Here is a 26,202-nt window from a genome sequence, read left to right as displayed (position 1 = left end):
TACCAGTACATACCAAACCCTAAACCTAACCATTACCAGTACATATCTAACCCTAAACCTAACCATTACCAGTACATACTTAACCCTAAATCTAGCCATTACCAGTACATACCTATTCCTAAATCTAGCCATTACCAGTACATACCTAACCCTAAATCTAACCATTACCAGTACACATCTAACCGTAACCCTAAGCATTACCAGTACATACCAAACCCTAAACCTAACCATTACCAGTACATACCAAACCCTAAACCTAACCATTACCAGTACATATCTAACCCTAAACCTAACCATTACCAGTACATACCTAACCCTAAACCTAATCATTACCAGTACACATCTAACCCTAAACCTAACCATTACCAGTACACATCTAACCGTAAGCCTAACCATTACCAGTACATACCCAACCCTAAACCTAACCATTACCAGTACATACCTATTCCTAAATCTAACCCATCCTCAATGCACACCTCAGTCCTAACCCCTAACCCAGGGGTTCCCAACCCTGGTCCTTGAGGAACACCGTCCTGCATGTTTTAGTTGTTTCTCTGCTCCAACACACCTGATTCAGTGGTTTAATTACTTCCTGAAGTTCGGCAGAGGCCTGTTAATCATCCTTTCATTCAAATCAGGTGTGCTGGAGCAGAGGAACAACTAAAACAAGCAGGGTGGTGTTCCTCAGGGACCATGATTGGGAACCACTACCCTAACTCACCAACGATACTTGAACCTTATGGGGAACAGGCTTTGGTCCTCACAAAGTACCATAAATGAGCACACACACACACTTATAACACTAACTGGGTTATCAGCGAGAGGCCAAAGTCAGAACTGGGTCACTCAAATGGATCGATCTGATCTCTTCACCAGAGACTCTCATCACACGAAGAACGCCGTCGTTTTCATTTAACGTTTGTTTTTAAAGCAGCGTTCACGTTCAGCTACAGAACGCTCAGCAGAGCGGACGACAAACTGCTCGTTCAGAAACGTGAATCCCAGAGGAGGTTCAGGGGTTTCCAGAATGACTAAACATTTTCCAAACTGCTGGCGAACACGGCCCAACGGTCCAGTACATCCCGCAAACACTGGGAACAGAGCGCTGCAGTGTTGCTCTCTCTCTCACCACAGCCCGAGGCTCGCTCGCTCTAAACCCACTCCAGACCTGTAATTTGGCTCCAGATCTGGGTCTTCACACTGCAGCGGACCCAGAAACAAGAACTCGTTCCGTCACAGCAGGACTCGGCGAGGAAGAGTTTATTTTTGGCTCTCAGGAGTCCCTTCTCAGAGTTCTTCCCCAGCCTGACAACAAGGGCAGAGTGTGTCTGCAGCCTTTGACCTCTGACCTCTGCAGGCTCTCCCATGACTGTTTGTCAAAGACCTTGACGAGGCGAAGGCGATAACATTTTTGCCCATCTGTCTCCGTGTGTAATCATTAGGCTGTTAGGAAAATTTCTCATGAATCACTAGAGTTGAATGAAAGTGGCCGTTGGGTTGTCATCTACAGCCACGGAGCTTTCACACTATTGTGATCCATTTTTCTTATGTACGTTTTTCAGCATCTTCCTCGTTCCACAATTTTTGTGCTATCTGTTCAGCTCGTTCAGGAGAAGGGTGCTATGACTTTTGGCATTGGTGCAACTTTAGCTTTTGAAATATTTAGCCTTTTCTGACATTTTTTTCCTCATAGAAAATGAATTGAGCTCATTTTACATCCTTTAGATCTTTAGATCTGTTTACAACCTTTTATTGCTCCTTTCACATTTTGTTCTGATTCAGCTACTTTCAGATTCTTTGTGCAATTAAAACTTTTTTCAGCTATTTTCAGCTGTTTTGTGCTCTTTCAGATTTTTTTTGCTAACTACAACATTTTTATGCTTTTTCTAACTTCTTTCTGCTAATTTCAGCTCGTTTTGCTCCTTTCAGCTTATTTCTGCAAGTTTTAGCTTCTATTTCAGCTACTATTTAGCTGTTTTCATGCTAATTTTAGCATTTTTGGCTAAGTCCACATTTATTTGCACTAATTTAAAAAGTTTTTTCTGCCTAATTCAGAAAAAATATGCTCTCTTCACTTCCGTCTTTCTGCCTTTTAGCTACTTTTCTGCTGTTTATCTTTTTGCGAATTTCAGCTTTTTTCAGATAATTTCCACTTCTTTGGGCTCATTTCGGCTTCTTTCAGCCTAACTGGGCAACCCTCTTCTTTCTGCTTTCGTCTGCTAATTTAAGCTTGTTCTCCCTTTTCAGCTACGTTTTAGCATTTTTAAGCTAATTTCAGCTGTTTTCAGATAAATTCAAATTTTCATGTTAATTTCTGTTAATTTCAGCCTAAAGAAATTCTTTATGCTAATTTCAGCTTGTTATGCTCCTTTCAGTTTTTTTATGCTAGATTAAGCTATTTCGGTTACTATTTAGCTGTTTTTATGCTAATTTTAGCTTCTTTTTTAATCTCATTCCACTTTTTTTTTTAGCTCTTTTCAGCTTCTTCTGCTTCCTTATGGTAGCTTAAGCATCTGTTTGCCTTTTCAGCTACTTTTCAGCTTTTTTGTGGCTAATTTAAGCTTTTTTAGCTAATTTTCCTAATTTTTTGTGCTAATTTCTGCTTATTAAACCTAATCAATCAAATATGTGTTCTTTCTGCTTTCTACCAATTTAGGCTTTTTCTTCCATTTCAGCTACATTTCAGGATGGTTTTTTTTTTTAGCTGATTTCAGTTGTTTTTCAGCAAGTTATTCTGCAGTAAGCATTCGCACTGCGTTTTCGCAGGAAATGCAATGTCTCTTCACTTTTGGAGTTCAGTCTATTCAAGATGGCCACCACAGCAAAGCAATCATTAACACAGAAATGCCTGCCAACCATCTAAATATAGACCTACGTGGAGTGGTAGTAGCCGAGAGCTATTTAAACACATACTTTGAGGGCTAACCTGTTTTATTTTTTTAAAGTTTGACCAAAATAGCTTCACCTCCTTCATTTCTCAACACGTGATCTTTGTCTAAAACTCTGGCGGGTGACGTGCATCCCTTCAAGGAAGACTAGACCTTCAGTTTATTCACATAACAGATAAACTAGGTCAATAAAGTATTCAGAGCAATTAGTGCAATAAAACTAAACGTTGTGGCTTTTTCTGAGGAATAATTAAACATAGCAGCTACATTCTCAGGTTTTATGTAGCTCAAAAACATTGGAATGAAAATTAGTTTTTATGATGCTTAAGGTGAAAAATCACACAATTCCGCATAAGAACTTTTAGCTACAGTTATTAGACTTTAATAATAGTTTTGTTACAAGACGCGTGTTTTGACCTTTTACCGACAAATGAATCAGAATTTTTCAGTTTCTACAAAAGTGGGCTCATTTTCCCTCTACTTTGAAGAACCACACCTTGGAGCACACAGAAGAATAAAAACTGTCAGCTCATACAGGAAACTGTAAGCACACATGGATTCAATGGTGGTGTGCAGCATCCTGTGACCCCCTCAGATCCTGTGACCCGATTAGGAACTTAAATGTGGCCTTGTGCACCTTGAACGCAACCTGAACTCTCTTTCCGAGTAGACAACACTGAACAGAAAAGCCAAAACATAAAATCAGCAATGCACGCCTGCAGGCTGTAAAACCAGACATTTCAAAAGTCCCTTAAACACCCTGATTTATCTTAAATATGTCTGGGTGACATTTGTTCCACCTAAAAGTCGTTATAGAGCATTGATTGTACTCAGTTCTCTTGTGAGAGTCATTTAAAATGCCTGTAATGACTCTTGTGTACAGCAGATTAATAATTTACTGCCTAATCTGCCCTTCAGGGACGTGGTTCAGCTGGGTAGCTTCAGCTGAACCTGTTACATGTGAAATCCTTTGAATCTCTCCTGTGATCTTCCATGAAGTCCTCTGCTGTGATTTGAGGTTTGTAATGAAAACATACTCACCAAAAGGCTGGAAGGAGAGCAGAGTATCAGCTGAAGAAATGCACACTGAGCTCAGAAAGCAGCTGCAGCTCTCTCAAAGCCTCTCTCTGCCTCTGAGGTGTGGCTCCAACCAGGAAATCCATCCTCTTTTTCACCAAAGAACCTCATTTTTCTCTTTTCTCCTCCCTCTTTTTGTTTCTGTTCAGGCAAACAGCGCCCCCTGCTGGCAAACACCGCACACAGCAAAGGCTTCTTCAGAGCCATAAATGGAGACACAAAGCTGCCAAATACCATAAACTCTTAAAATGCCACTGATCTTTGTCAGTATTAAACATGGTGCAGAAAAAAAAACAGCTGTTTGCTCCAATTAAAGTTAAAGTTTTACATTTTATTTTTGTTTTGGGGTGGATGTCAGCCCTGTTGTGTTGTCAAACATGCAGTGATGCTGTTGTTTCATTTCTGAAGTCACTTCACTGGTTAAAGATGATGAGGTTTGTGGTGATTCTTGGGTTCTTTAAAAGTTTTCCACTAAACTTTCATTTTCATTATCACATGAATCTGAAAGGGGAATAAAACTATATTTAAATCTGTTTTACTAACCACACATCACCGGTCCTAAATAGGACAATCATACCGGAAATTTGCAGTGCCTTCAAAATAAAGTGGGCTATTTGTTAAAATGGAAAGAAAAAATCCACATGTATCTTAATGGTCAGGGGTCTGCAAACTTTAGGATCAAAAGAGACATTTCTGCCCCTTCGTTCACTAAATTAAATGTGTCCAGAGCCACAAAATCTGCTACAATTGTCATTATCAACTGGTGGCCCATGGGCCACTTTAAGTTTGTTAGAGGGGGCTTTTCTGTCCAGTAGCTATGAAATTATAAATCTAAAAACATCCAATGTTTGTTAAAATTTATTGATATATTTACATTTTAAGACAAAAGAAAAGACTGAATCCATCCGTTACCTTTACTCACTTCTTGTTTCAGATTGCAGGGGATCACTGGTTACAAGTCTATCACAGAAAACTGGATTATTGTGAAGAAAAAATATATATATTTTGCCAATTTAAAAACTAAATTAATGAATTGTTCAGGTTTATGTGATTTTTTTTTTTAAATTGTGGAGTAATTAAGTCAGTCAGTCAGAGTTTCTTTATTTTATTACTTTATTTTTTGAGTATCCTACTTTGAAGAAATAAAGCAAAAAGTTAAGGTGAGCATAATTTACTCTGTGAGTTAGTACAAGTATGCACATATTTGCAAAGGAAATGACAGGAAAACTGCTAAAACTAGTCTTTTTTGTTGTAGGTATAACATCCTATAAAATTCAGTTTTAAGTTAGTTTTGGTGAAAGCTTGAAAGAGCCGCAGCGGGGGGTCCAAAGAGCCGCATGTTGCAGACCCCTGTTAATGATTGTAAAATTATTTGTATGAGGTTAAAGACATTACCTCAAGCAGTTTATGTTGTTTAATCTAGTTTATTTATGTGGCTCCAATTTAAATCAAAAATCACATTATATGTTCAATAACATAAAGTCTTAAGTAACAATTATTAAAATAAATGTCTACAAGACATGTATTTTATTTTCAATCAGTGTTTGGCTTTTTTTTTATGTAAGCCTACTTTAATGTGGTGTCTTGTTTTTTGTAAGTGAGAAAAACAATTATTTTTTAAATGCAGATTTTAAATAGATAATAAAAATGTATTACGGAAGTCGTCCTTTTATTTTGAAATAAACAACCGGAAGTAGAATTGTACAGAACAGCTGATTTTGCGCGATGAGCTCATTGAACCTGCGGCAGAGCATCAGATGCGCCATCTGATTGAGCGGCATTAAAAAGCAGAACAAAAAGGGGAAGACATTTTTTATTTTGTTCCTCCAAAATAACAGACACCACCTTTTTTATTTTCGAACCGAAAACGATCTGATACATAAACAGGTAAATCAGCTTCGTTTTACTGTCATTTCTTCTTTACGTTTATTATTTTATTCTTTAAAGACAGAGATTAGATAAATAATACTGATAAGAAACACACCTTCTGAATATTAATAGAGCTATAGATTGTTGGGTTTTATTTTGCAGTAGAACCTTTTTATTAGGCTGTGTAATGCGCATGCGCTTCGCCGGCCAACGCCTCAAACTCAGACTGATGCTCCCCTGCAACAAATTAAAATAAATAATCAATAATCAGTAGCTACAACTTGTAAAAATTGATTCTTATTATTTATCTCTGTTCTTAATATGTAGTTGATCCGGGAAACAGCGCCGAAACTAAAATCGACATAAATCTGAATGGAGTTTGGCGGAAGGTTTATTTCAGGCTGCTGGGGACTCGGTGACCCGGTTTCTGTTTCAACGTTAAGAATAATCCGCATCTGTCCGAAAATAACTGATGATGGACCGGACCGAGACACAGAACCCCGTCCCATTACATCCATCTCTTCTGTCTGCCCATTAATGAGCTCAGATCACGTGATGGTGCTAATAAATCGGAAATCTGAGAAAACCCTTTAAAATGTATACAGTATAGAGAAGTTTTAATTATAGATCTGATTGTTTTTAAGTTATTTATGTAACGTAAGTACTGTGAAGTCACTTAAAAAGTGCATTTAGCGACTAAAAATAGTTAAAATACTCTATTATAACTTTCAGTGTTTTTTTTCTTCTCAAAGTAATTATATCTTTATTTATTTGTCAGTGGGAACATTTATTCAAAAATTAACTTCACAGGATGAAATCGGTTTATTTTGAACGTTTTCTTACAAGTAAAAAAAAAGGCACAAATAAATAACGAATACATCTTGAGCAGCAGGTGAAATTTAGGTTTAAGCAAACTAAAGAAAAAACTGGATTAAATACAATATGTACACAACACTGACACAAATGAGCAAAAAGTTATTTAAAAAATAAACCAGTAGCATACTCATACACAGGCTGGGTTTGAGTTCATTTTCAGGCTTTTTTCATATAAAATAGTAAGTTCAGAAAGACTTTGCATACAGGAACAGCTTTAATATATAAAAAAAGATTAAAAAGTATTTAATTATTTCTAACTTTTTTTTATTATTTTGACATCGCACATCAGATTTAGCCACAAACTAATTTCCATTTGGTCCCCAAGACAAGTTTAATGACATAAAAGCCTAAATAAAACTAATAAAGTATGATAAATATACCCAAACTAAATATTAAAATCATCCTATTTATATAAAATGGAGTTTGGATGTTTAAATAAACACAAAGATCAGCAGCTTATTTAAATTTACTTAGTCTTTTTTTTTTAATTTTGCATGAAAAAATATTTGAAATTAACATATTTTCAAGTCATCAGTAAGAAAGTTTTAATTCATCACTAAAACAAATTCCCTGAAAGCTGAGTTTTTTTCCCATGATGTTACGTTATTTTATTATGAATGTTTCTGGATTAATCCAAGTGTTTGCGCTTTACTTTTTTTAAATTTTAGACCTAAAGATGATGGAGAAATCAAGCAGCCAGTACGACTCCTTCCTGTTCTGGAGGCAACCGATCCCGGCTCTGGACATGTCGGAGCTGGAGGACCTGGGGTTGGCGGACAGCAGGCCGATCAGCAGCAGCAAACCAAAAGACAAGACGTCCCACCTGTGGAGCCAGGACAACGAGGTGAGACATTCATTTACATTTAATTAAAACGTGACTCCGTGATGTGAAATCATGTTTACTGTTCGTCCTCTGTGCATTGGAGCTGCAGGAGCCGCCGTCTGAGTTCTCCTCCTTCAACTACTGGAGAGCTCCAATCGCCGACGTGGACTCCCTGCTGGCGGACCTCAACCTGCTGCTCTGAAACCACCGCGATCCGAGCCCGGATCAGTCCCGCATCATTTCATTCACGCCGATAAGATCTAAATCCAGATCCGTCCAACTCTTTGACTTAACTCTGCTTTCCACAAACACTGAAGTAACGTTAAAGTGATCCTCGATGATTTGTTTAACATTCATAAGATGGAGTTTACATTAAGAGAAATTCAACTCTGGAAGGATCACGTTCAAGCGCTGCAGATTGTCAAAATATGCTTATGTTTATTATTTATTTAAAACTAGAGGATGAATGCATGACGTCACTGATTGACAGAATTATTGTTGTTATTCTGGGATTTTGTTGAGCAAAATCTATCTGATGTTAAATAAGGCTTCAATTTTCCCTTGTTGAAGTTTTTTTTTTTAAAGTTTAAATGTTTATTATATGAGGAGTTTGGTTCATATTTGTAACTTTTGTTCTATTTAAAGCTGCTTTAACACTAAATTTACATTTATTTCAGCTGTTGCATTATTAATGCGATTCAAATTTCTGAATGTTTAACACTTCCTTACAATAATGAAATATGATTTTATATACCCATGTTATTTTTTTTAATAAAGAAATTAAGCCCCAAGGAAAAATAAAAATCCATTTTGACCAAATCTCATTTAGGCTGGTTATTCCTCAGTCAGGAGAGACAGTTTTGCGCCATTTCTTTGCGCTTTTCTGGGATCAGCGTCTGCTTTAACTGTGCGATACCATAAACGGAAACTCTGCTGTTCAAACTGACCTCAGGTCAGTTTTAAAAGCATTCGCCAAAGCCCACCCACCCTGGCTTCCACCTCCGGTGTCGCGAGGCCGCCATATTTGTACCAGAAGAAAACACAAACAGTGAGTTTTTTTTTTAAAGGGTTCTAAGCAGGTAAACCCATGCTGGAATACGACTCACGAAAATAGACGTTTGGTTACGAGGCTTATCAAGAGAAAGCTGTAAAACCAGCGTCAATTTCACTCTTAACTGTTTTTATGAGTGTAAGCTAACGGCTAACACAGGTCGGCTGGCAAAATACCAAAATAAAAACAAAGTCTGCACTTCCTGTCGAGTCCTTCAGAATAAAATACATGCGCTACGTCCTAACTATAAATAAGTTTAAAAAATAAATTATCTACCGCTAACATTTTAATCAGTAATGGACCATTAATTACAGAAAATGTCCCGCAGTTATTTTATGAGTCAAGCGCAATTTTTATGTTAATTTGAGCATTTGTCTCAGAGTACTGGCGTTATCTTTGGAGAGATCCTGTCCTTTTTGCTCAAGAATGAATGTAAAAAAAATACAAGTATTATTCCTGCAGTGGTGAGTTTTACCAGCTATTAAATGTGCAATTATTAAAATTTAGAGAATAAAACTTACTTCCTATTATTTTATGTTGAAGGTTGAATCCGTAACATCCGGTTGTGCAGCGACCGCTTCTCGCTAACTTTCGCAGTAAACAAGCTTTGCAGTCTGACATGCTGCAGTGGTTCTAGGTGTCTCGGGCTTGCAAATTTTTTATTTAATCCTTCCCATCACTAGCTTTTCCTACGTATCGTGGAACAATAAAAGCGCAAAAGTCCCTCATTAAGAGGGGCTTGTTGAATTTAGCCGGCTAGCGTGCTAACATATTAGCAGAGAGGAGTAGCCTGGCTAGCCCCACAAAACTACAAACACGGTAAGTCGCCGTTCCGCAGTCCTACATTAGCAGCAGACATACATTTTCACAGATTCAACACCTTAAATTGTTACAAAATTAAAAGAGGCAAAAAAAATCCCATCACAAGAGTCTTCAGTAAGCGGTTTGACGGTTCACGCTCGTGAATGCATCTAACCGGATGTGGAAGTAGTTTTTTCTCCGTGTGTAAAATAGGAAATTTCTGTGTGACTTCCCCCGGAAAGCCAACAACTTAATATCAATCAGTTTCCTGTCTGTGCTACTGTAAATTTATCAACTGCGTAGATGAACACTTTTATGCCGTGAATGGCTGGATAGGCGCTTGGAGAGGAGAGCAGGGGGCTAACGTGGCACATGGCGGACTGTTTTCTGGCCACGAAGGCGCGTAAAATGGCTTCTCGGCCGCGGAGAGAAAAGTCTCGTCCTTCTTCGCCCATTCGCAATACTAAACCCTATACGTGCATTGGGTTCCATTATCGGACGCTTCGTTTAACAGTTTTCGTTCACAACAAAAAGTACTATTTTCACTTTTCAATCCGCACAGACACTCGTCACACCTCTTAAATTACGTGCTTGTTTTTCTTGTTCTTATTCTTTGCATCGTGTGGATTCTTTTAGCTGACTAAACCCTATTTGTACGTTTATACTCGGGACTTTTAAGTCAATTTTTTTGCTACTTTTAAATGTAATTTGCACTGTTAAGGTCTTCCTTACTAAGAGTTGTCACTAAAAAGTAACAAAATGCTCAGCAGAGGAACATTTAAAGAAGTTTGTTCAGATTTAGTCTTGTTTGGACCGCGGAGGGCATGTCCGATAATGGGCGCATGTCAGTTAGCTTTACAGGAGCGGAAGAAGCTAACTATTCTACTTCGTGTGAAAATAAAGTTTAACTTTTCAATAAAAAATAAAGCTTTCCGTGTTCGTGCTCCGTTCATGCAACAAAATAACGGGATTCTATGAAATTAAATTAAAACGTTGCTGTTTTATTTGGTAAATTAAAGCTTTCTTTGGTCTTACTGCGTTGCAGTTTTGTTAATATTTTGTCCCATGAAATGTGATAAAACACCCTGTAAATACTTCCACACTGTCCAAAGTATAAGTATAAGTTTTTGTTTGATAAAAGTCTGAAATGAAGCAGATTTACACGTAGAAAGTATTAATAGGATTTAGTATATCTTGATAACTTCTCAGTAGAAATATTCAATCATTAATGATGTAACCAGTTAATAACTCAGATATCTTTATTGTCATGTGGTACATGTGGCGGAACGAAATTATGTACACAGGGTCCCATTTACATCCAACAATAAAATGTAAAAAAAAAACAGTAATAACATCTAAGATATGAACTAAGACAAACATCAACTAAATATACATTAAGCACTAATAACACTAAAAACATTACGCTGAACAGCAGCACGAACATGAGTCTGTGTGAGCAGATGAGCACGCATGAACACATCAACATGAAACAGATCAGCAGCAACATGAAACAGATCAGCAGCATAATGTGGTTTTTCAGTGATTATCCTGGTTAGAGACTCATGAGTCTAACAGCCTCAGGGTAGAAGCTGTTCCTCAGTCTAGTGATTCTACACTTAATGCTCCTTAACCTCCTGCCTGAGGGGAGCAGGGCACAAAGTGTGCGCTGGGTGAGTGGGGTCCTTCATGATGCAGGATGCTCTCTTCCTGCATCTAGAGGTGTATAATAATACATCTATTCAAAGGTCTGAACTCAAGGATGGTTGTGGAGCAGTAGGGCAGCTGACTTGGGCTGGAAAGTTGCAGGTTTGAATCCTAGCCATGACCCCGTGTGTCATAGTGTCCTTGAGCGAGTAATTTACGGTAACTGCTCATTAGACAAATAGCTCCCCGCTCCACAACGGCAGTACAATTGTCATCATTGTATGAGAACATACAGATGACATTACAGAGCACATGAGTTTAACAAACATCTGGTGCGTTAATGTGTTAAACGCGGCAGCTGTGATAATATTTGTAGTGCGTTTGTATCAGTGTTTTGCAGCCACCAGTAACATCAGTTAAGACTGAGACCCGCTCATTCTGGGATGGCGGTGCCAAACGAGATAAAAGCAACTTCATTTTGCTTTTGAAGTTTGGTTTCAGTTGGACTTCTGTTAGATGGAGCAAAACAAAGAAGCCTTGTGAGGACCAGATTGCAGTAAGATAATTTAGGGTTGTTTCATGATCAGAACTGATCACTTGTATTGATCCGTCAGATGTCACTCGTGGACCTGGGGAAGAGGCTGCTGGAGGCGGCTCGAAAAGGGAACGACGACGAGGTCCGGAACCTGATGGCCAACGGAGCTCCGTTCACGACGGACTGGGTAAGAAACCTGCCTCTGGTGTCTCATGGAGAATTTTATTTTTTAAAACGTTGCTCTCACAAAGCGACAATTTCGCAGAAAGAGTGTTCTGACTCGGCCTGAGCAGCTTCTTCATGTGTGCTTCACCTGTGTGAGACTCATCTTGTGTGTCGAACAGTTGGGAACGTCCCCCCTCCACCTGGCCGCTCAGCACGGTCATTACTCCACGGCAGACGTCCTGCTGAGAGCAGGCGTCAGCAGAGACGCCCGCACCAAAGTGGACAGGACCCCGCTGCACATGGCTGCTGCTGAGGGACACACAGTCATCGTGGAGCTGCTGATCAGGGTAGGACTTCCTGCTTTCTGTTGACCTGCTGCAGATTTTAAGCTTTTTTGTTGTTCAGTGTGTATTTAGTTCTTAAACGCCTCCTCCATGTTGGCAGGAAGTGTCTCTGAACAGCTGTTTTCATTCTGCATCAAAACATACACAGGTTCTCGTTTGTTGCTCTTCCTGCCGTTGTTGTATTTATATTCCACACCTTTTAGTCTTATGATGAGCCTGTAACTGGTTTATTAAATATTTATAATTAGAAAATGTAAAGTTGTAGTTTTGACGTTCTTCTTGAAAAATCTTCTTTCAGAGCGGAGCCGACATCAACGCCAAAGACATGCTGAAGATGACGGCTCTTCACTGGGCAGCTCAGCACGGACACCACGGTGTGGCCGAGGCCCTCGTCAAGCACGGAGCCGACGTGCACGCTCGCAGTAAATTCGACAAGACGCCGTTCGACATCGCAGCCGACATCCAGCACACAGAGCTGATGTTGCTGCTGCAGGTGAGACAAACAACCTGAAGGAAAAACTTGTCACTTCAACAGGATTCTTCAGGCCAGAGGTTTAAAAATTCGTCGACAGGGTGAAAGTAAACGCAGAGCAAGAAAAGAGGAGTCATCATCAGTTTACCTCAGAAGAGCAAAGAACAAAAACTCACTTCTGATGTGAACACGTAAACATTTATTAGTAAAAAGCTGTTTCTTGTGCGTGCAGGCTGCAGAATCAGACGTTCAGTGGCTGACTGCTGTCAGGTAATCTGAAGGCAGGAAGTAAATAACGGGTGCACCTGCAGCTCGCTCGTGTCTCTGGGTCAGTACAAGCGAAAGAAAAACAATTTAGAAAGTTTAGTTTCTATCATGGACAGATTAAAAAATATATAAAGAAAATAATAAGTTAGGAAGAAATGACCAAAGAGTGGGTGACACAAGTAAGTTTGGCTCAAAACAAGGCCTCGTTTTTGGCTACTGATTCTGACGTGTCCGGAAGTCTGGAGAGTCGTCACGACAGTCCGGACTGTAATTTATAAAAATAAATAAATGCAATAAAATACCACAAATATTGTGTCAATTAAAAAAAAACTGAAATGTGCATTTTTTTTTGTTTGTTTGTTTTTTTTTACAAAAGACCCTTAAAGAGTTAAAAAAAAAAAGTTTTTTTTAATTATTATAATTATATTTTTATTTCAGGTTGAGATAACTTTAAAAGACTGACTAGTTTTTTGCATTTACACCAATAGTCATAAAGTTAAAGAGTTAAAACCGTCTTAGTCAAATGTAAACAATATGATGCTTTAGCTGTCGATCAGATTTTTTTTTGTCTAGTTACAGAAAACTGACGTTTTAAGCTGCGTGCATTCAGGAGGGACATTTTGTTACATGTACTGCTGCAAGATAAATCCAATGCAACATACTGGTAATTCTTTGTTACGCAGATTCTTGAAAATGTTATCTCGCTTTACAAAATTGATTGACAGCTGATTATGACTTCATAACGCTCTTCATGCCTGTGATGCAGGTAAGACATTTTCATCACTGATCAGTGTTTCAACAGTCTGCGTGCACCATTTTCACCACACAGAACATTATGTGTTGATGTTGGGAATGACTCTGGGCCTCTAAAAGTTAATGGGAAGGCTGATCGCAGCTTTACTGGTTTCACAAGTGGCTGTGACTCTGACGATAAGTCGTTCCCCTCTAATGACAAGGTTCAGTCCAAAGATGTTGGATAAGACTGTGAACCCCAAGTTACTCCCCCTGGTGGCACGTTTATGGTTCATATCTGCAGATTTTAACCCGTTACCTGCACATAAAACATTGTGCATTCATTTAAAGTCATTTTACAGAGAATCTTATTTTGTGTGTGTTTGCAGGAGAGCATGCAGAACCAGGTCAACATAAACCAGGTGAGCATGAACGTCGAGACCAGCAGCACCCCCAGCCAGCCGCAGTTCATCATCCAGGGCATTCCTGCTATCCAGGGGGGGGTAGTCAACCTGGCAGACCTTCTCAACAAGGCTAATGCAGGTACACACACACACTTTTACTATCACTGGTGGTTTTCTGTGCGTTTCATCACTTTGTTTAATTGTGCCTGTTTTTGTCCTTCAGGAGAGTCGGAGGAGGCGATGGCTGCCAGCGCCTTGGACTCCAACATCCAGCATGCCACTGTCGTCAACGAAGGTGGTCAGAGGGTCATCACCATAGTAACAGACCAGCACGGCAACCTGCAGACCACCGGGGGGATGTCGCAGCCGTTTTTTGTCACGATGCAGCACGGACAGCAGAGTACGGCACAGACCGCATTTATTCAGAGACATCCCAGCGTCGTTTTGTTGCCAAACGTTTGTTTTTTATTTTTTTATTTTTTGTTTTTAGTGCTGGCAGTACCAGCCAATACAGTGACGGAGGAGGTGGTCGCAGAAGAGCCCCAGCCTCCACCCTCCAGGAAGAGGAAGCTGGAGGTGACCAACAACCACAGCGAAACAGGAGAGACGGTCAGTAGAGCATGTTCATGATAAAAGAACTGTGATTATTTCCTTAAAGGTTTAGTTCAACTCTTTCCAGTGGGTTATGAGAAGTAGGCCTGTCGCAATAAATCAATTAATCGCATGATACATGAAAATTATCAACCTCATTTTCATTTATTGGCTTTATCGTTTCTTCGTGTCTCCTACTGAAGACACCGGATGACAAAAGGCTCAACTCCGGAGTTCTTCACTGACCCTTTCTCTTTAAAATCTGTTTAACCGTCCAAAACGTGTTTTTGGATTGTTAAAAGCAGCTAAGCTACGAGCTAAGCTAACAGGCCGACCTTGGGGGGGAAAAACCTCCGTCTTGTTGAAGCTCCAAAGTTCACAGTTGAAACCCGTGCCTTCGTGTAAAAAGTTGTTTTTCTCTGCAAAAAGAAGCTGAGAACTTGTTTACTGATTTTTTTAATTAAGCGCTTTGTGTGAAAAATACTATGCTAAAGAGCTCAAACCACACCGAGCATCCTTCCTGAAAAACAGGAAGGAGAGACAGCCCATGTCACGTCAAGGGGCCTCCCTCCCATTTTTCATAAAGTGACGCTGCTCGCTCCCTCACTATCCATCCTTCGGTTCAAACAGTTTTATACTGCCATCTGGTGGCAGAAAAAAGGCACTACACATAAAAAAAATTAAACATTTCTTCTTAAATTTAACAATAATTACTCATTTTTGTCCAATTTCAAACAATATTATTGTTTATCGCAATAATTTCTGAGACAATTAATCGCCCAGCGAAAATTGTTATCGTGACAGGCCTGACGAGAAGCAGATAAATAAAAACAGGCATGGGCAAAACTTCTGCCTTCAATGGTGGGAGATAAACATTATTGTAATGTAAATTCCCTTTAAGATCACGTTTTTATGTAACTTGTATTCCTACGTTTAGTTTAAATGATTCAGATGAAATTTGTCTTGTTTTAGCAAACTGAACATCTGAGTTTTATTTTTATTATTGATTCATCATAGAGCTTTGTTTCTTGTTTGAGACTAATGCAATTATAAACAATAAGTACTTGACAATAGATGAACTGCTTGAAAATGTCATTCTCAACATCTTTGATATGAGTTAGTTCAGATTCTGTTTATTTTTGTCACTGAACAGGATTCAGACTAAGAACTTGCTTCGGCATAAAGATGCAAATAAAACGTAAAAGATAAAAGAAAACATATGTTCACCAACAACACAATACAATATTCAGAAAAAATGAGCAGGATACGTTGGTTCTACCCACATGCTCTCTTTACTTTGGTCAGTTTTGCTTCAGTTCAAAAGGCTTCGATAAGTAAAACTTCTTCCTCCGCTCTTCTTTCCTGTTCAGGAGCTGCTGCAGAGACAACTGCAGGAAGCCAACAGGAAGGCTCAGGAGTACCGACAGCAGCTGCTGCGGAAGGAGCAGGAAGCCGAGGAGTACCGCATGAAGCTGGAGGCCATGGCCCAGAGTCAGGCCGGCGCCAACAATGCCGTCGGCGGCGCCACCAACGCTGCCAGTCCTGAGGAGGTGGTGGGAGGAGAGGACGAGGAGGAGGGGGCTGCTGGCGTGGTGGAAGAGGAGGGCGAGATGGTGGTGCTGCAGGAGGGCGGCATCATCATGGAGGGGGAGGAGGGTCAGGTGACTCTGGTGGAGACGGGAGGAGAGACAACTCAGGTCAGCTCCTAACGGAGAGAGGAGGAGACGCCAGTGAAAGCCATCAGAACAGCGGGGGCTGATGAGACTCATGGATTTAACAGACTGTGGGGGGTGAAGAAGCTGACTCGTGGCAGGAAGCGTGAACCGTCGCGAGTCTCCTGAATCCAGCAGGAGAGACGATGGAGGAGGAATCGCGGTGGTGTTCGTCATTTTAAATCTGAATCACCCGATGCTTTCAGGTCGGGGAGATCTGAGAGGACATTCTGCGTTTCCACCTTCTGGACGCCTCGTTTGTGACAGCAGTTAATTCGTCCTCTGAGCACACGGGACCTTTATTTGATGGTTTATTTTTACTTTTTTTATGTAACTTCCAGCAGATCCTCTGTGCAGGAAAAGACTCCTGAAGGTTGCGTAAACATTTTTGCTTCCCTGTTTTGAATTTGGAGTAAAAATGTGAAGAAAATCCCTGAGGACGTGCAGAATAAGTGAGATGAAGCAGGAAATTAGAGCGGTAGTTTGTCCCTTTTGCAACTTTCTGGATGCCGTTGATTATCCCCATACTAATCGTTTATACCTTTTTATTTACACGGTGTTTTTGTAAATCCCAGCGCTCGTCTAATGACGACTCATTCTGGTCCTCTTTATCGCAGGACTTTTCAACTAAACTGCTCGGGGGCCAGACATCCAGCAGTTATTGTCATTAAATAAGTTTGTTTTGTGCTTTAAAATCCAGTTTTATTTAAAAATGAACCCATTGTTGGGCCGAACTGAGCTCACCTGTGGGCCTGATTTGGCCCCCGGACCGCCAGTTGAATATCCCTGCACCAACTATTACCACAAACATGTTTTCCAGGATTGATTGGACTCTACAGGAACATCCTCTAACCTAAACGCCAACTTGTTTTATGCGTTTTGTTTCAATGTGTCTTAAAATCTAAATAGTTTGGACGTAGGCGCCCATCTCACCTGATCCTTGAAATAATGTCAGAACGCCAAACAGCATCTCAGTGACTCATCTGTGGTTTACCAGAAAACTCAAATGGCCTGATGGGAATTTCTTACGGAGCAAGAACAATGTTCTTGGACTCGATACGATGCCTCTTGCTTTCTGTGTTTTTTCTTAATAATAATCCAACTAACGCCTAAAATTAATAAAATACTGAGATTTATTCAACTCAAAATCCTGATTGGGGTGAACTGGATTCATAACCACAGATTTCCCTTCGTGTTTATGATGATTATTATCTTTTTCTCTCCATCTGGTTGTTATAAAGTCATTAAACTTAATAAGTTTGACTTGGGCCAAATGTGGATCTGCTGCTTCATTTATTTCTATCATTTATCAATTATTTTATAAACTGTTTAACTAAAATAAATTAATTTTAAACACATTTTAGTAGAACTTAAAATGCTTTTTTTTTTTTTTTCAAGAAAATCTTTAATGATCCAAAGATACTCGGTTTATTTGGAAAAAGATTTGTAAAAAAGTTGCACCCTTTTGGCTTTATTTTACGTCAGCCTCATCAACTATGATAATACTTTAAAACAACCACAGCTGCAACAAAGTGCTGTACATATAAAATCAAGAACATTTAAACGCATGAAAAATAAAACGGTTGTTAAAAACATTAAGATCAATAAAAACGTTTTAAAGTCACGTGATCATTTTAAAGGTTTCCTGCTGGTCCAGTTCACGTTTATCTTCAGTGACCATTTAAACCAGTCGTGTCCTCGTTTCCTTTCTCTTCTCCAACATTCGACATCAGCTCAGTTATTTTTTTATAAGCTTTGCAACTCTTTTCTATGTACATATAAAGTTGTATTTTTTTATAACTTTGACCTGATTGCTTCTCAATAAAGGTTCTGGTTTTCTGCTCTGAAATATGAACTTGTTTTTGACAAGGGTTCTTCTACTTTTTGACATTTTTTGCAGCTCCAACTTGTAAAATCCCACATTTAATCTGCACAAATACACTCGTCATTAGTCGTCTGTCTCATTAAAACATTTAAATATAAACTGAACAAACTCAAAATATTCAGATTAAATTTGAATGGTTTTCAGTCAGAATTTAACACAAGTTTTTCTTTATTTTTGGAGAGCGCTTAAGTGCAAAAGTTATTAAAAAGTTAGATTATTATGTAAAGGTACTCGTTGCAAGGTCATAAATAAAAGTGATTAAAATTTCATAAAGGAAAATATATTTTTCTTATATAATATACAAGGTTTTTAATGGTTTTGATTGCCCTTTTTTTGTACATGTGTATCTATAAATACCAAACACACATCATGCAATATTTGCTGTTTTCCCTGAACTCTAAATAAGTTTGAATTATGTTGAACCCTATGTATAATTTTTAATCAAGCGCACTAAAATCTTTCATATGTTGACAGCTATCATGGCTTTGTATGCAGTTAATTTTTGTTTACATTAAAAAAATATTTTTAAAGAGATGAGATTTGCTGAAGTCTTAAAGTTAATTTTTTAACAAGTTAATCATTGCATCCATTGTGCTCTCAGGTTAGCTACGGATAAGTTTAATGCCGATCAATCATGATTGACGTGTCCCCTGTCCAATCAGCTGCAAGCACACTGACACGCTCCGTTCGTCTGAGCGCTGGGGGCGGGGCTGTAGTGGAGGGGGCAGGGCGCAAGGTATCATGGAGGATCAGTAGGCAACTTGCGGCCAGCAGAAAAGGGCAGCGGCTGCTCTGATCCCCGGGACTTTCAGTTGTTCTTCGCTCGCTTTTTTTATCAACTACGACGCATATTTCGACATGGAAATGAAGAAGAGGATCACTTTAGAGCTGCGGAACCGGAGCCCGGCAGAGGTAAACGAATTAAGACTTTAATAACATGTTTATTGTCGCCTGAAATAGTCCGTGATGTGTGTCCGGAGTCCGGGCACGCTGCGCCCCCTCTGCCTCCTTCACGGACCCCGCTCGCTCTTCCGTCATTCTTCGGATAATTCGCCCGCTAAACTATTTTTAAAAAATGGATCATCTAATAATTGGAGCTTGCGCCGCAGCTTCGTAGCAGCGGTTTCAGCTGAATGAGGAGCATCTCACGCAGCTCGGTCCCGCCCGCCCCCCTCGCTCTCCGGTGAAATCCCGTCGTCTTATCGAGGCACAAACGATCAGCATCCGTCCGCCTGGAACCGAAACACGGTGGCGGAGCAGCGAGGCGAACCCCTCGGTCTGCGCAAAGCAGCGAGGCTTTAACACGGGGGGGTGAAGTCGGCTAAAATGTGCCAAAATGGTGTCAGAGCGACGGTGTTCAGATTAGCTGTCGGGGCTCGGATAAGCTCAACGACAACTGTCGGTTGGAGTCTCGTCCCCACCGAGCGGACATTTTAAGTCTCTGGCGGTTTGAACTTCGACGACTTCGGACTTGTTTCGTCGTGTTTTCTCACTTTTCCCAGCCCGCAGATGAATTCATGACACAACTCGTCGCGTTTTCATGATTATTTTATTATTATTATTTTTTATTCCACGCGTGCGGTCGGGGCGACCCAGTTCGGGCAGAGGTCGGTCGCCGCGTTGTAGTAACGCGTTACCTCGTTACAGAAAGCGGATTAGCTTTGGCGTCGATTTTATTTTCAGACAAAATGCCGCCGTTTCGAGCCGACACCGTCACGGACAGATTTAAAACGCCGCCGCAGCGGTTAGTTCGGGCGGGCTCTGCTGGGGCTTTGACCAAACCATGTAACGGGACAAGATGGCGTTACTCCCGCGCTTTAAAGTACCAGCAGCTTGGCCGTTGGTGTCGCACGGACGGTGCAAGATAAGTTTAATGTGCGTGTGTGATCTAAAACCAGCAGATCCGCGGCTGTCATGTTTTATGTATTGGAGGGAGCCGGCAGATGGTGAACGCAGAGAGTCCTCCTCCACCTCCTCCTCCTCCTGCAGCACCTCCGCTCTGCATGCAGATTATGGCGGTTTCAAGCCTGCGCACTGACGGCGGAGCTGCTGCGCTCACCCAGCTTATATAAGCAGGAGCCCCAATGAATTCTGGGAAATGAAAGCAACTCGCACCAAGTCCTTCACCAGCGGTGCTCCAGTTCATCAGAAGCACCAGACAAAAGCATGCATTGTTTTCATTTATTCACGCTTTGTCTGTTAGCGAAATATCTCGTAAACTACAGGACGGACCTCGATGAAACTCAAAACAGCAGCTGACGCTAAAAGACACAAAAATGGCCACGTTTCAAGACAATACGGATAACCTGAAAGTTGGAGTTAATGAGACTATGAATAGATGCCAGCCGCGGTGTCCAAAGTGTGGTCCGAGGGCCATTTGCGGCCCTTGGAGTAATTTTGTGCGGCCCACAACTGCAGTTTAAGAGCGGAGACATTTTAGTCAGCAGGCTTAAAAGGTCGATGCAGACTTTCTGCAAATTCATCGGTAATCCTTTTTTATATAACGTTTAGGTTTAACAGCAAAAACAATCTTCTCAAAATGATAAATATTAGGCAAAATGCAAACCTTTTTTTTTTTTTTTTTTTACTTCACGGTAGAAATCACCAAAAACCTTTACTGGTTTCTACCAGAAAGGAGACTTTTGGAAAACGTGTCTATATTGCAGTTGATAAAATAATTAAGAGGGAAATTTGACATTTTTAAATGAATATAACGTGGCATCATCTACATACGAGTTGATCAACTTTATCAAACCTTCTGTGAATCTGTTGCAGCGACTGATAGATGGACGATATTTCAGAACTTTTGTCTTTTCTCCAAAATCATGTTCACGTTGAGAGTTAAATTCACATTTCTGTGTCCCACGAGTCCTTTCATCTCGATAGTTTTGACCCACGTATGAAAACGTTTGGACGCCCCCGCATTAAGCGCCGGCAGACTGCTCTAATTTGTCGGATTTTAAATTGTTTTGTTGCGACTTTTAGAAATCGCTGCAGAAACTTTACAGAAAAACAAAGCACTAATCGACTCACCTGTGAGTTACCTGTTAAAGACATCAAACCCAGCTGGAGGTATCAGTAGAAACTACAGGGGTGCAGATGTTGAGTATCTGTCCTAAATAGGATGAAGTTTGATTTGAGGGGTTTTCATGTCTGGATAAGTATGGATCAAATCAAATATTTACACTTGTTCATACACTTGTTCTAGTGGTTCATAAACCACTAGAATTTTTAACTTCTGGAAACCAGCAAGAGACAGATCATGTTTTCTTATGAAATATCTCGTTTATCCTATTTGTAGGATCACAAAGGAAGATGTGATTTTATCCATTCGGACGACATTTAAACCCAAATTAAATAAATTAAAAAGGGGGGAATAATTTTGTCAGATTTTTAGTTTGAGGTGATCTAATTCAAATCTCTTGTGAAAATTGTTTTGCTTGAGCAAAAAGGGAAATTTAAATGTACTATTTCTTGAAAATAAAACTGAATAATCGTAGGTAGTTGTTTATCTTCCCAAAATGCATTGTGAAAACTACGTTTTTAAATGACAAAAACCTTTGCATAAACGTGCGGCTAATAGTACAGCACCACCGTACAAGAACGGTAAATTGCATTGTTTAATTAACTTTATTAACAAGCCTGTTTTCAATGTGTTTACTTGTTTTTGTTCGCAGATTGTGGAGTTGGTTGTGGACAACAGCCGCTCGGCTAATGGGGAGGTTGAAGGTCTGACGGACGGGTTCACAGCGCTCGAGTTCCTCAGCATGGTCAACGTGGGTCTCAGCTCTCTGGCTAAACTTCCCTCTCTGCCCAAACTACGCAAGGTAAAATAAAAACCTCTGGACTGGAGTAAGACCAGACCCTGTCAGCTGGTTGTGACGTTTATGGAGCGAAGCTGTAATGCACCAGTTTGTCCACTAGGTGTCGTTGTTGTGTTCTGTTTTCTGAGCAGCTTTAAATTATCTTTTATTTGAAGGTTTTGATGCGATTTCTTATCAATATGGAAAAGTTTTTTCTTCTGTTTTCTTGTTTGTTATTACCAATACTTTGAAAATTCCTTATATGAACTGATTTTTTGTGTGAATTCTGATTCTGTTTCATACTTTTCTCCTGTTTTTGTTTTTCTGTCGGTATTTTGCAGCATATTTTGTGCTGTTGTAGCCATTCTTACATCAAAACCTTCAGCTCGTTCAGGAGACGGATGCAATGACGTGTGGCTTTTATAACTTTTAACAAAATATTTACTTTATTTGCAAATATTTTTCTCAAAGAAACACTCTGAGAACACTGTTCTCTTTGAAATCTGCTTCATCGTACCGCCCTCTTTTTATGTTCTTGTGTTACTTTTAGTTACTGTTCTTCTTTAAGATTTTAGCTAGTCTTTTGCTATTTTTAGCAACTAGCTAACATTTAGCTACATTTAGCTTTCAGTAAGCCTATTGCTATTAGATTTTAGCTACACTTCTGATTATTTTGTTAGCCTTTTGCTACTTCTAGATTTTAGCTGGCATTTTGACTTTTTAAACTTTCAGCTTGCTTTTTGCTTCTTTTAGCTAGTCTTTTTCTACTTTTACTCTTTAACTAGCATTTTGATCCTGCTAGATTTTAGGTAGCATTTTGACTCAAAAAAGCTTAAAGATAAAAACAAACATTTGGATATTAAATTTTAGCTACTTTTCTGATTTTTTTTGTGCTAGGGTTTTGCTGGTTTTAGCCTTTAGCTACAATTGGCTTTAACCATTCCTTTGCAACCTTTAGCCTTTTTATTTCTTTAACTTGTACCTAGTGTTCTTTAAGCTTTACTGTCTCACTTTAAGCTTCAGCAGATTTCAGAATCCTTCAAATGTTTCTCTGGTTTGTTTCTACATATTTACTTGATTTATTTATTTAGCTGATGTTTTAGTTTTAGCTCTCCTGACTGCTCTGGACGTGTTTCTGATCATAGCTTCAGCTGTTCTGACCGTCTCTCCTCCTCCCCAGTTGGAGCTGAGTGACAACAGCCTGTCGGGGGCTCTGGAGACCCTCGCAGAGAAATGTCCTAACCTGACCTACCTCAACCTGAGCGGGAACAAGATCAAAGAGTTGAACACGTTGGAGGCGCTGGTCAGTCGGTTCTTCTTCTGCTCGTTTAAGCTTCAGCTGATGTGGATGTTTACAAATACTGACATGCTGCTTTCATCCCGCAGCAAAACCTGAAGAGCCTGCAGAGTCTGGACCTGTTCAACTGTGAGATCACGTCTCTGGAGGACTACAGAGAGAGCGTCTTCGATTTGCTCCCTCAGGTTACCTACCTGGACGGCTTCGATCAGGAGGACAACGAGGCCCCGGACTCCGAAGCCAACGATGAAGGTGACACATGTAGCGCCGCTCATCCTCGTTTTATCTTTGTAAACCTGAGGAAGTTTCCACCGTGACGTGATCTTGGCTTCACGGTTGTCTTCGTTCACAGATGAAGACGGCGAGGACGGGGCGGGGCCAACTGGCGATTACGGCGAGGAGGATGATGAAGAGGATGATGAGGATGGCTCAGAAGGAGGAGAGGTGGGGCTGAGCTTTCAGGTGAACCAGGGCAATCAGGTGGGCAACTCAGCCTTTAGGCTGTGGCTGGATCCATAGCAGAACTCCCTTCCCATCCCATCATGCACCTGTGCTGAGCGACATGCCTTTAGCCTGTGGCTGGATCCACTGTAGACATCCCATCCCATCATGCACCTGTGCTGAGCGACATACCTTCGGCCTGTGGGTGGATCCATAGCAGAACTCCCCTCCCATCCCATCATGCACCTGTGCTGAGTCATACAGAGAACAGAGTTCTGCTTCAAATTATCGAGAAGCTGCTGTAAATAACAACAATGATGCTAACAGTTTATTACAGAACGTTAGCTGTTACCATGGTTACACGGCTTCAGTCTTTGACAGTGAGAGTCAGGACTTTTAGTTCAGTTCTCTGTCTGGTTTGATGATGATGATGATGATGAGGTTCTGTTGGACTTTTTGTGTCTAATCGCAGCGTTAGTTGTTTCATGATAATCTCAGCTGAGCGTCTTTCAGCTGAAGGTAAACAAACATGTCTGTGTCTCCCCGTGTCTGTAGGAAGAGTACGACGACGAGGAAGACTATGCAGAAGAAGAAGGTGAGTTGAAATACTCCAGCTGTAGTTGGAGCCCGGCGCCGTGCTGCAGGCTGTAACCGCTCCGGTCTCTGTCTGCAGAGGAACAGGCAGGCGCTCACGGACAGAAGAGGAAGAGGGACGTAGAAGACGAGGGGGAGGATGACGAGGACGACGAGGACAACTAGTCCCGCGTCTGACCGTTGTCCGTGTTTCGTCTCTTCACGTCTTTGTCCGTTTCAGTCCTACTGGACCCGACCTCCATCCGACAGCAGCTGCACCGCTGCGTCCTCAGATAGTTGGTTTCAGTTTGTTGTAGAATCACGTGTTGTTTTTAGAGAAAATATAAAATTTACAGAAAGATTTTATCTGAACTTTTACCTGCTGGTTCCGACCGAACACTCCACACGTTTCCCTTTAAAACCCGGTCCAGGTTCCGAGTCTGGCTCCCTCCGGCCGCGGCAGCTCCTCGTACGAGTTCATTCTTCAGGTCCTCAAGCACAGAAGATCATTCAGAAAAGGATTGTTTTTTATTTTCTTGACCTTCAGAGACAACTTTTAAAGTCCTGCTGACCTCTTGTGCCGACTCAGCATTTGTTGGCTTTTTTAAAATCGTAACACAAAAGTCTGGATTTGTTTTAATCGTTTTTAATCCGTCACTCAGCTGGTGCTTAATTTAACACAAGAACGAGGAGGTAATATTTATATCAAAGTACCAGCACCAAGAAAAGCAGTTTTCTCTGTGAACAAACCTTTAAAGTCGACTTCACAGCAAACCGAGTCCCTCCTCTTTTGTCAGAAGTAAACGATGGTACTGGAGCCTGATCTGTTGGAGAAACCCTCAGTGTGTCTGCAGCCCGTGACTAAACACGTCCGTTTTATTTATTTATTTATTATCAACCTGTGTGTGTGTTTATAACCTGCGTGCTGGAACTGTTCCTCTGTCTGAAGGCCACTTCATGGTTTTAAGAAAACGCGCAGTCGTTCCTAAAAGCAGGGGAGGTGCGTACACACTGAGGCACAGGTACGCCCAGTGACTACCACACCTGTGGCTCACGGGCGTCCAGCTGTGCGTCCTCCCTGCAGCTGTGTTCGGCTTCTTGGATGTGGAGTTTCACACATCAAACAAAAACCATGAGCTGGCCTGCAAAAAGGTAGCAGTACACAAAACAGCCCAGTACATACCTGGTACTTGTCTGGTATGTACCAAGCCGTATTATCAAGTGACTGTTACTCTGTACATATAGACTATATACCAAGTACACATCCAGTAAATACCACGTACATATCCTTTAAGTACAGGGTAACAAGTCTTTTCATAATTCAGCCTGGTCTCAGCTGGCACTTGATAAGTACCAAGTACTTACCCAGTACATACCTGGTAATCACTTGATATGCAGTTAGTATATAACCAGCATATATCTTGTAAGTGCTTAGTACCAGGGACTTACCTGGTAAGTATCAGTTATTTACCTGGCATGTACCAAATACTTACTGGAGCATACTTCGTAAGTATCCAGTACATTCTTGGTAAGCACCAGATACTACTTAATACATACTCAGAATATAACCAGTAAATGTCCTGTAAGTACCATATATGTACCCAGTATACACAAGTCTTGACATTGCAGCTCGTTAAGTACTCGGCTGTATTATGTATTGCTACAGAGTGAGTGATCTGTAGGATTGTCTGCCTCGCAGTTGTGTTAAAACCTTTGTGTGTTTTCAAGTTTGACCTTTGCAACACCCGTGGACCCGGGTCCTCAGGAGCCACCGGCTCGGCCGTTTTCTCTCGCTGTCCCGAGCGTCAAACAGAATCCTCGTGGGTTTTTATCGACAGCTGGACAAAGATGGACGCTGAGTCCAGGAGGTGCTGCGGACACGTCAGTCAGCTCCCACTGAGGAGAGCGGCTCCTCCGTGGGCCCGTCACGTTCTCCAGTCGCGGGTCACATG

At 40.7% G+C, this 26,202-nt stretch overlaps 4 protein-coding genes across 6 annotated transcripts in view; 3 read left to right on the top strand and 1 right to left on the bottom strand.

The window, feature by feature from the left end:
- cdc42se1 (CDC42 small effector 1) overlaps nucleotides 1-3,982 on the bottom strand; it is a 24,744-nt gene extending 20,762 nt beyond the window's left edge. The window contains exon 1 of the mRNA XM_037693297.1: nucleotides 3,930-3,982. The gene's annotated coding sequence lies outside the window, so the exon portion shown is untranslated. The remainder of the gene's footprint in view (nucleotides 1-3,929) is intronic.
- A 1,687-nt stretch (nucleotides 3,983-5,669) lies between these two features.
- mllt11 (MLLT11 transcription factor 7 cofactor) lies at nucleotides 5,670-8,344 on the top strand. The gene is made up of 3 exons (XM_037693299.1): nucleotides 5,670-5,852; nucleotides 7,379-7,554; nucleotides 7,643-8,344. The coding sequence occupies exons 2-3, from the start codon at nucleotides 7,387-7,389 to the stop codon at nucleotides 7,733-7,735; spliced, it is 261 nt and encodes an 86-aa protein (XP_037549227.1). The 5' UTR covers nucleotides 5,670-5,852; nucleotides 7,379-7,386; the 3' UTR covers nucleotides 7,736-8,344.
- Nucleotides 8,345-9,347: 1,003 nt separating this feature from the next.
- Nucleotides 9,348-16,901, top strand: gabpb2a (GA binding protein transcription factor subunit beta 2a). 2 transcript variants are annotated; one of them, XM_037693289.1, is made up of 8 exons: nucleotides 9,348-9,403; nucleotides 11,644-11,751; nucleotides 11,909-12,076; nucleotides 12,372-12,566; nucleotides 13,934-14,087; nucleotides 14,172-14,348; nucleotides 14,439-14,557; nucleotides 15,910-16,901. In XM_037693289.1, the coding sequence occupies exons 2-8, from the start codon at nucleotides 11,644-11,646 to the stop codon at nucleotides 16,246-16,248; spliced, it is 1,260 nt and encodes a 419-aa protein (XP_037549217.1). In that variant the 5' UTR covers nucleotides 9,348-9,403; the 3' UTR covers nucleotides 16,249-16,901. The 2 variants fall into 2 exon arrangements, with proteins under 2 accessions (XP_037549217.1, XP_037549216.1); XM_037693288.1 differs by having other exon boundaries at nucleotides 13,934-14,348.
- Nucleotides 16,902-18,848: 1,947 nt separating this feature from the next.
- Nucleotides 18,849-25,183, top strand: anp32e (acidic (leucine-rich) nuclear phosphoprotein 32 family, member E). Of its 2 annotated transcripts, none has more exons than XM_037693296.1 (7): nucleotides 18,849-19,048; nucleotides 21,814-21,963; nucleotides 23,120-23,242; nucleotides 23,326-23,488; nucleotides 23,589-23,680; nucleotides 24,233-24,272; nucleotides 24,351-25,183. In XM_037693296.1, exons 1-7 carry the CDS (start codon nucleotides 18,995-18,997, stop codon nucleotides 24,434-24,436), a joined length of 708 nt encoding a protein of 235 aa, XP_037549224.1. In that variant the 5' UTR covers nucleotides 18,849-18,994; the 3' UTR covers nucleotides 24,437-25,183. The 2 variants fall into 2 exon arrangements, with proteins under 2 accessions (XP_037549224.1, XP_037549223.1); XM_037693295.1 differs by having other exon boundaries at nucleotides 23,589-23,716; nucleotides 24,351-25,172.
- The last annotated feature ends 1,019 nt before the right edge of the window (nucleotides 25,184-26,202 follow it).

The sequence above is a fragment of the Nematolebias whitei genome, chromosome 19 (genome assembly GCF_014905685.2).
Source record: "Nematolebias whitei isolate Nwh7 chromosome 19, NemWhi1, whole genome shotgun sequence".
In the NCBI taxonomy this organism is placed as follows: Eukaryota; Metazoa; Chordata; class Actinopteri; order Cyprinodontiformes; family Rivulidae; genus Nematolebias; species Nematolebias whitei.
Note: the sequence above shows the minus strand (reverse complement) of the source record. Positions and strands in the feature narration are given on the sequence as shown.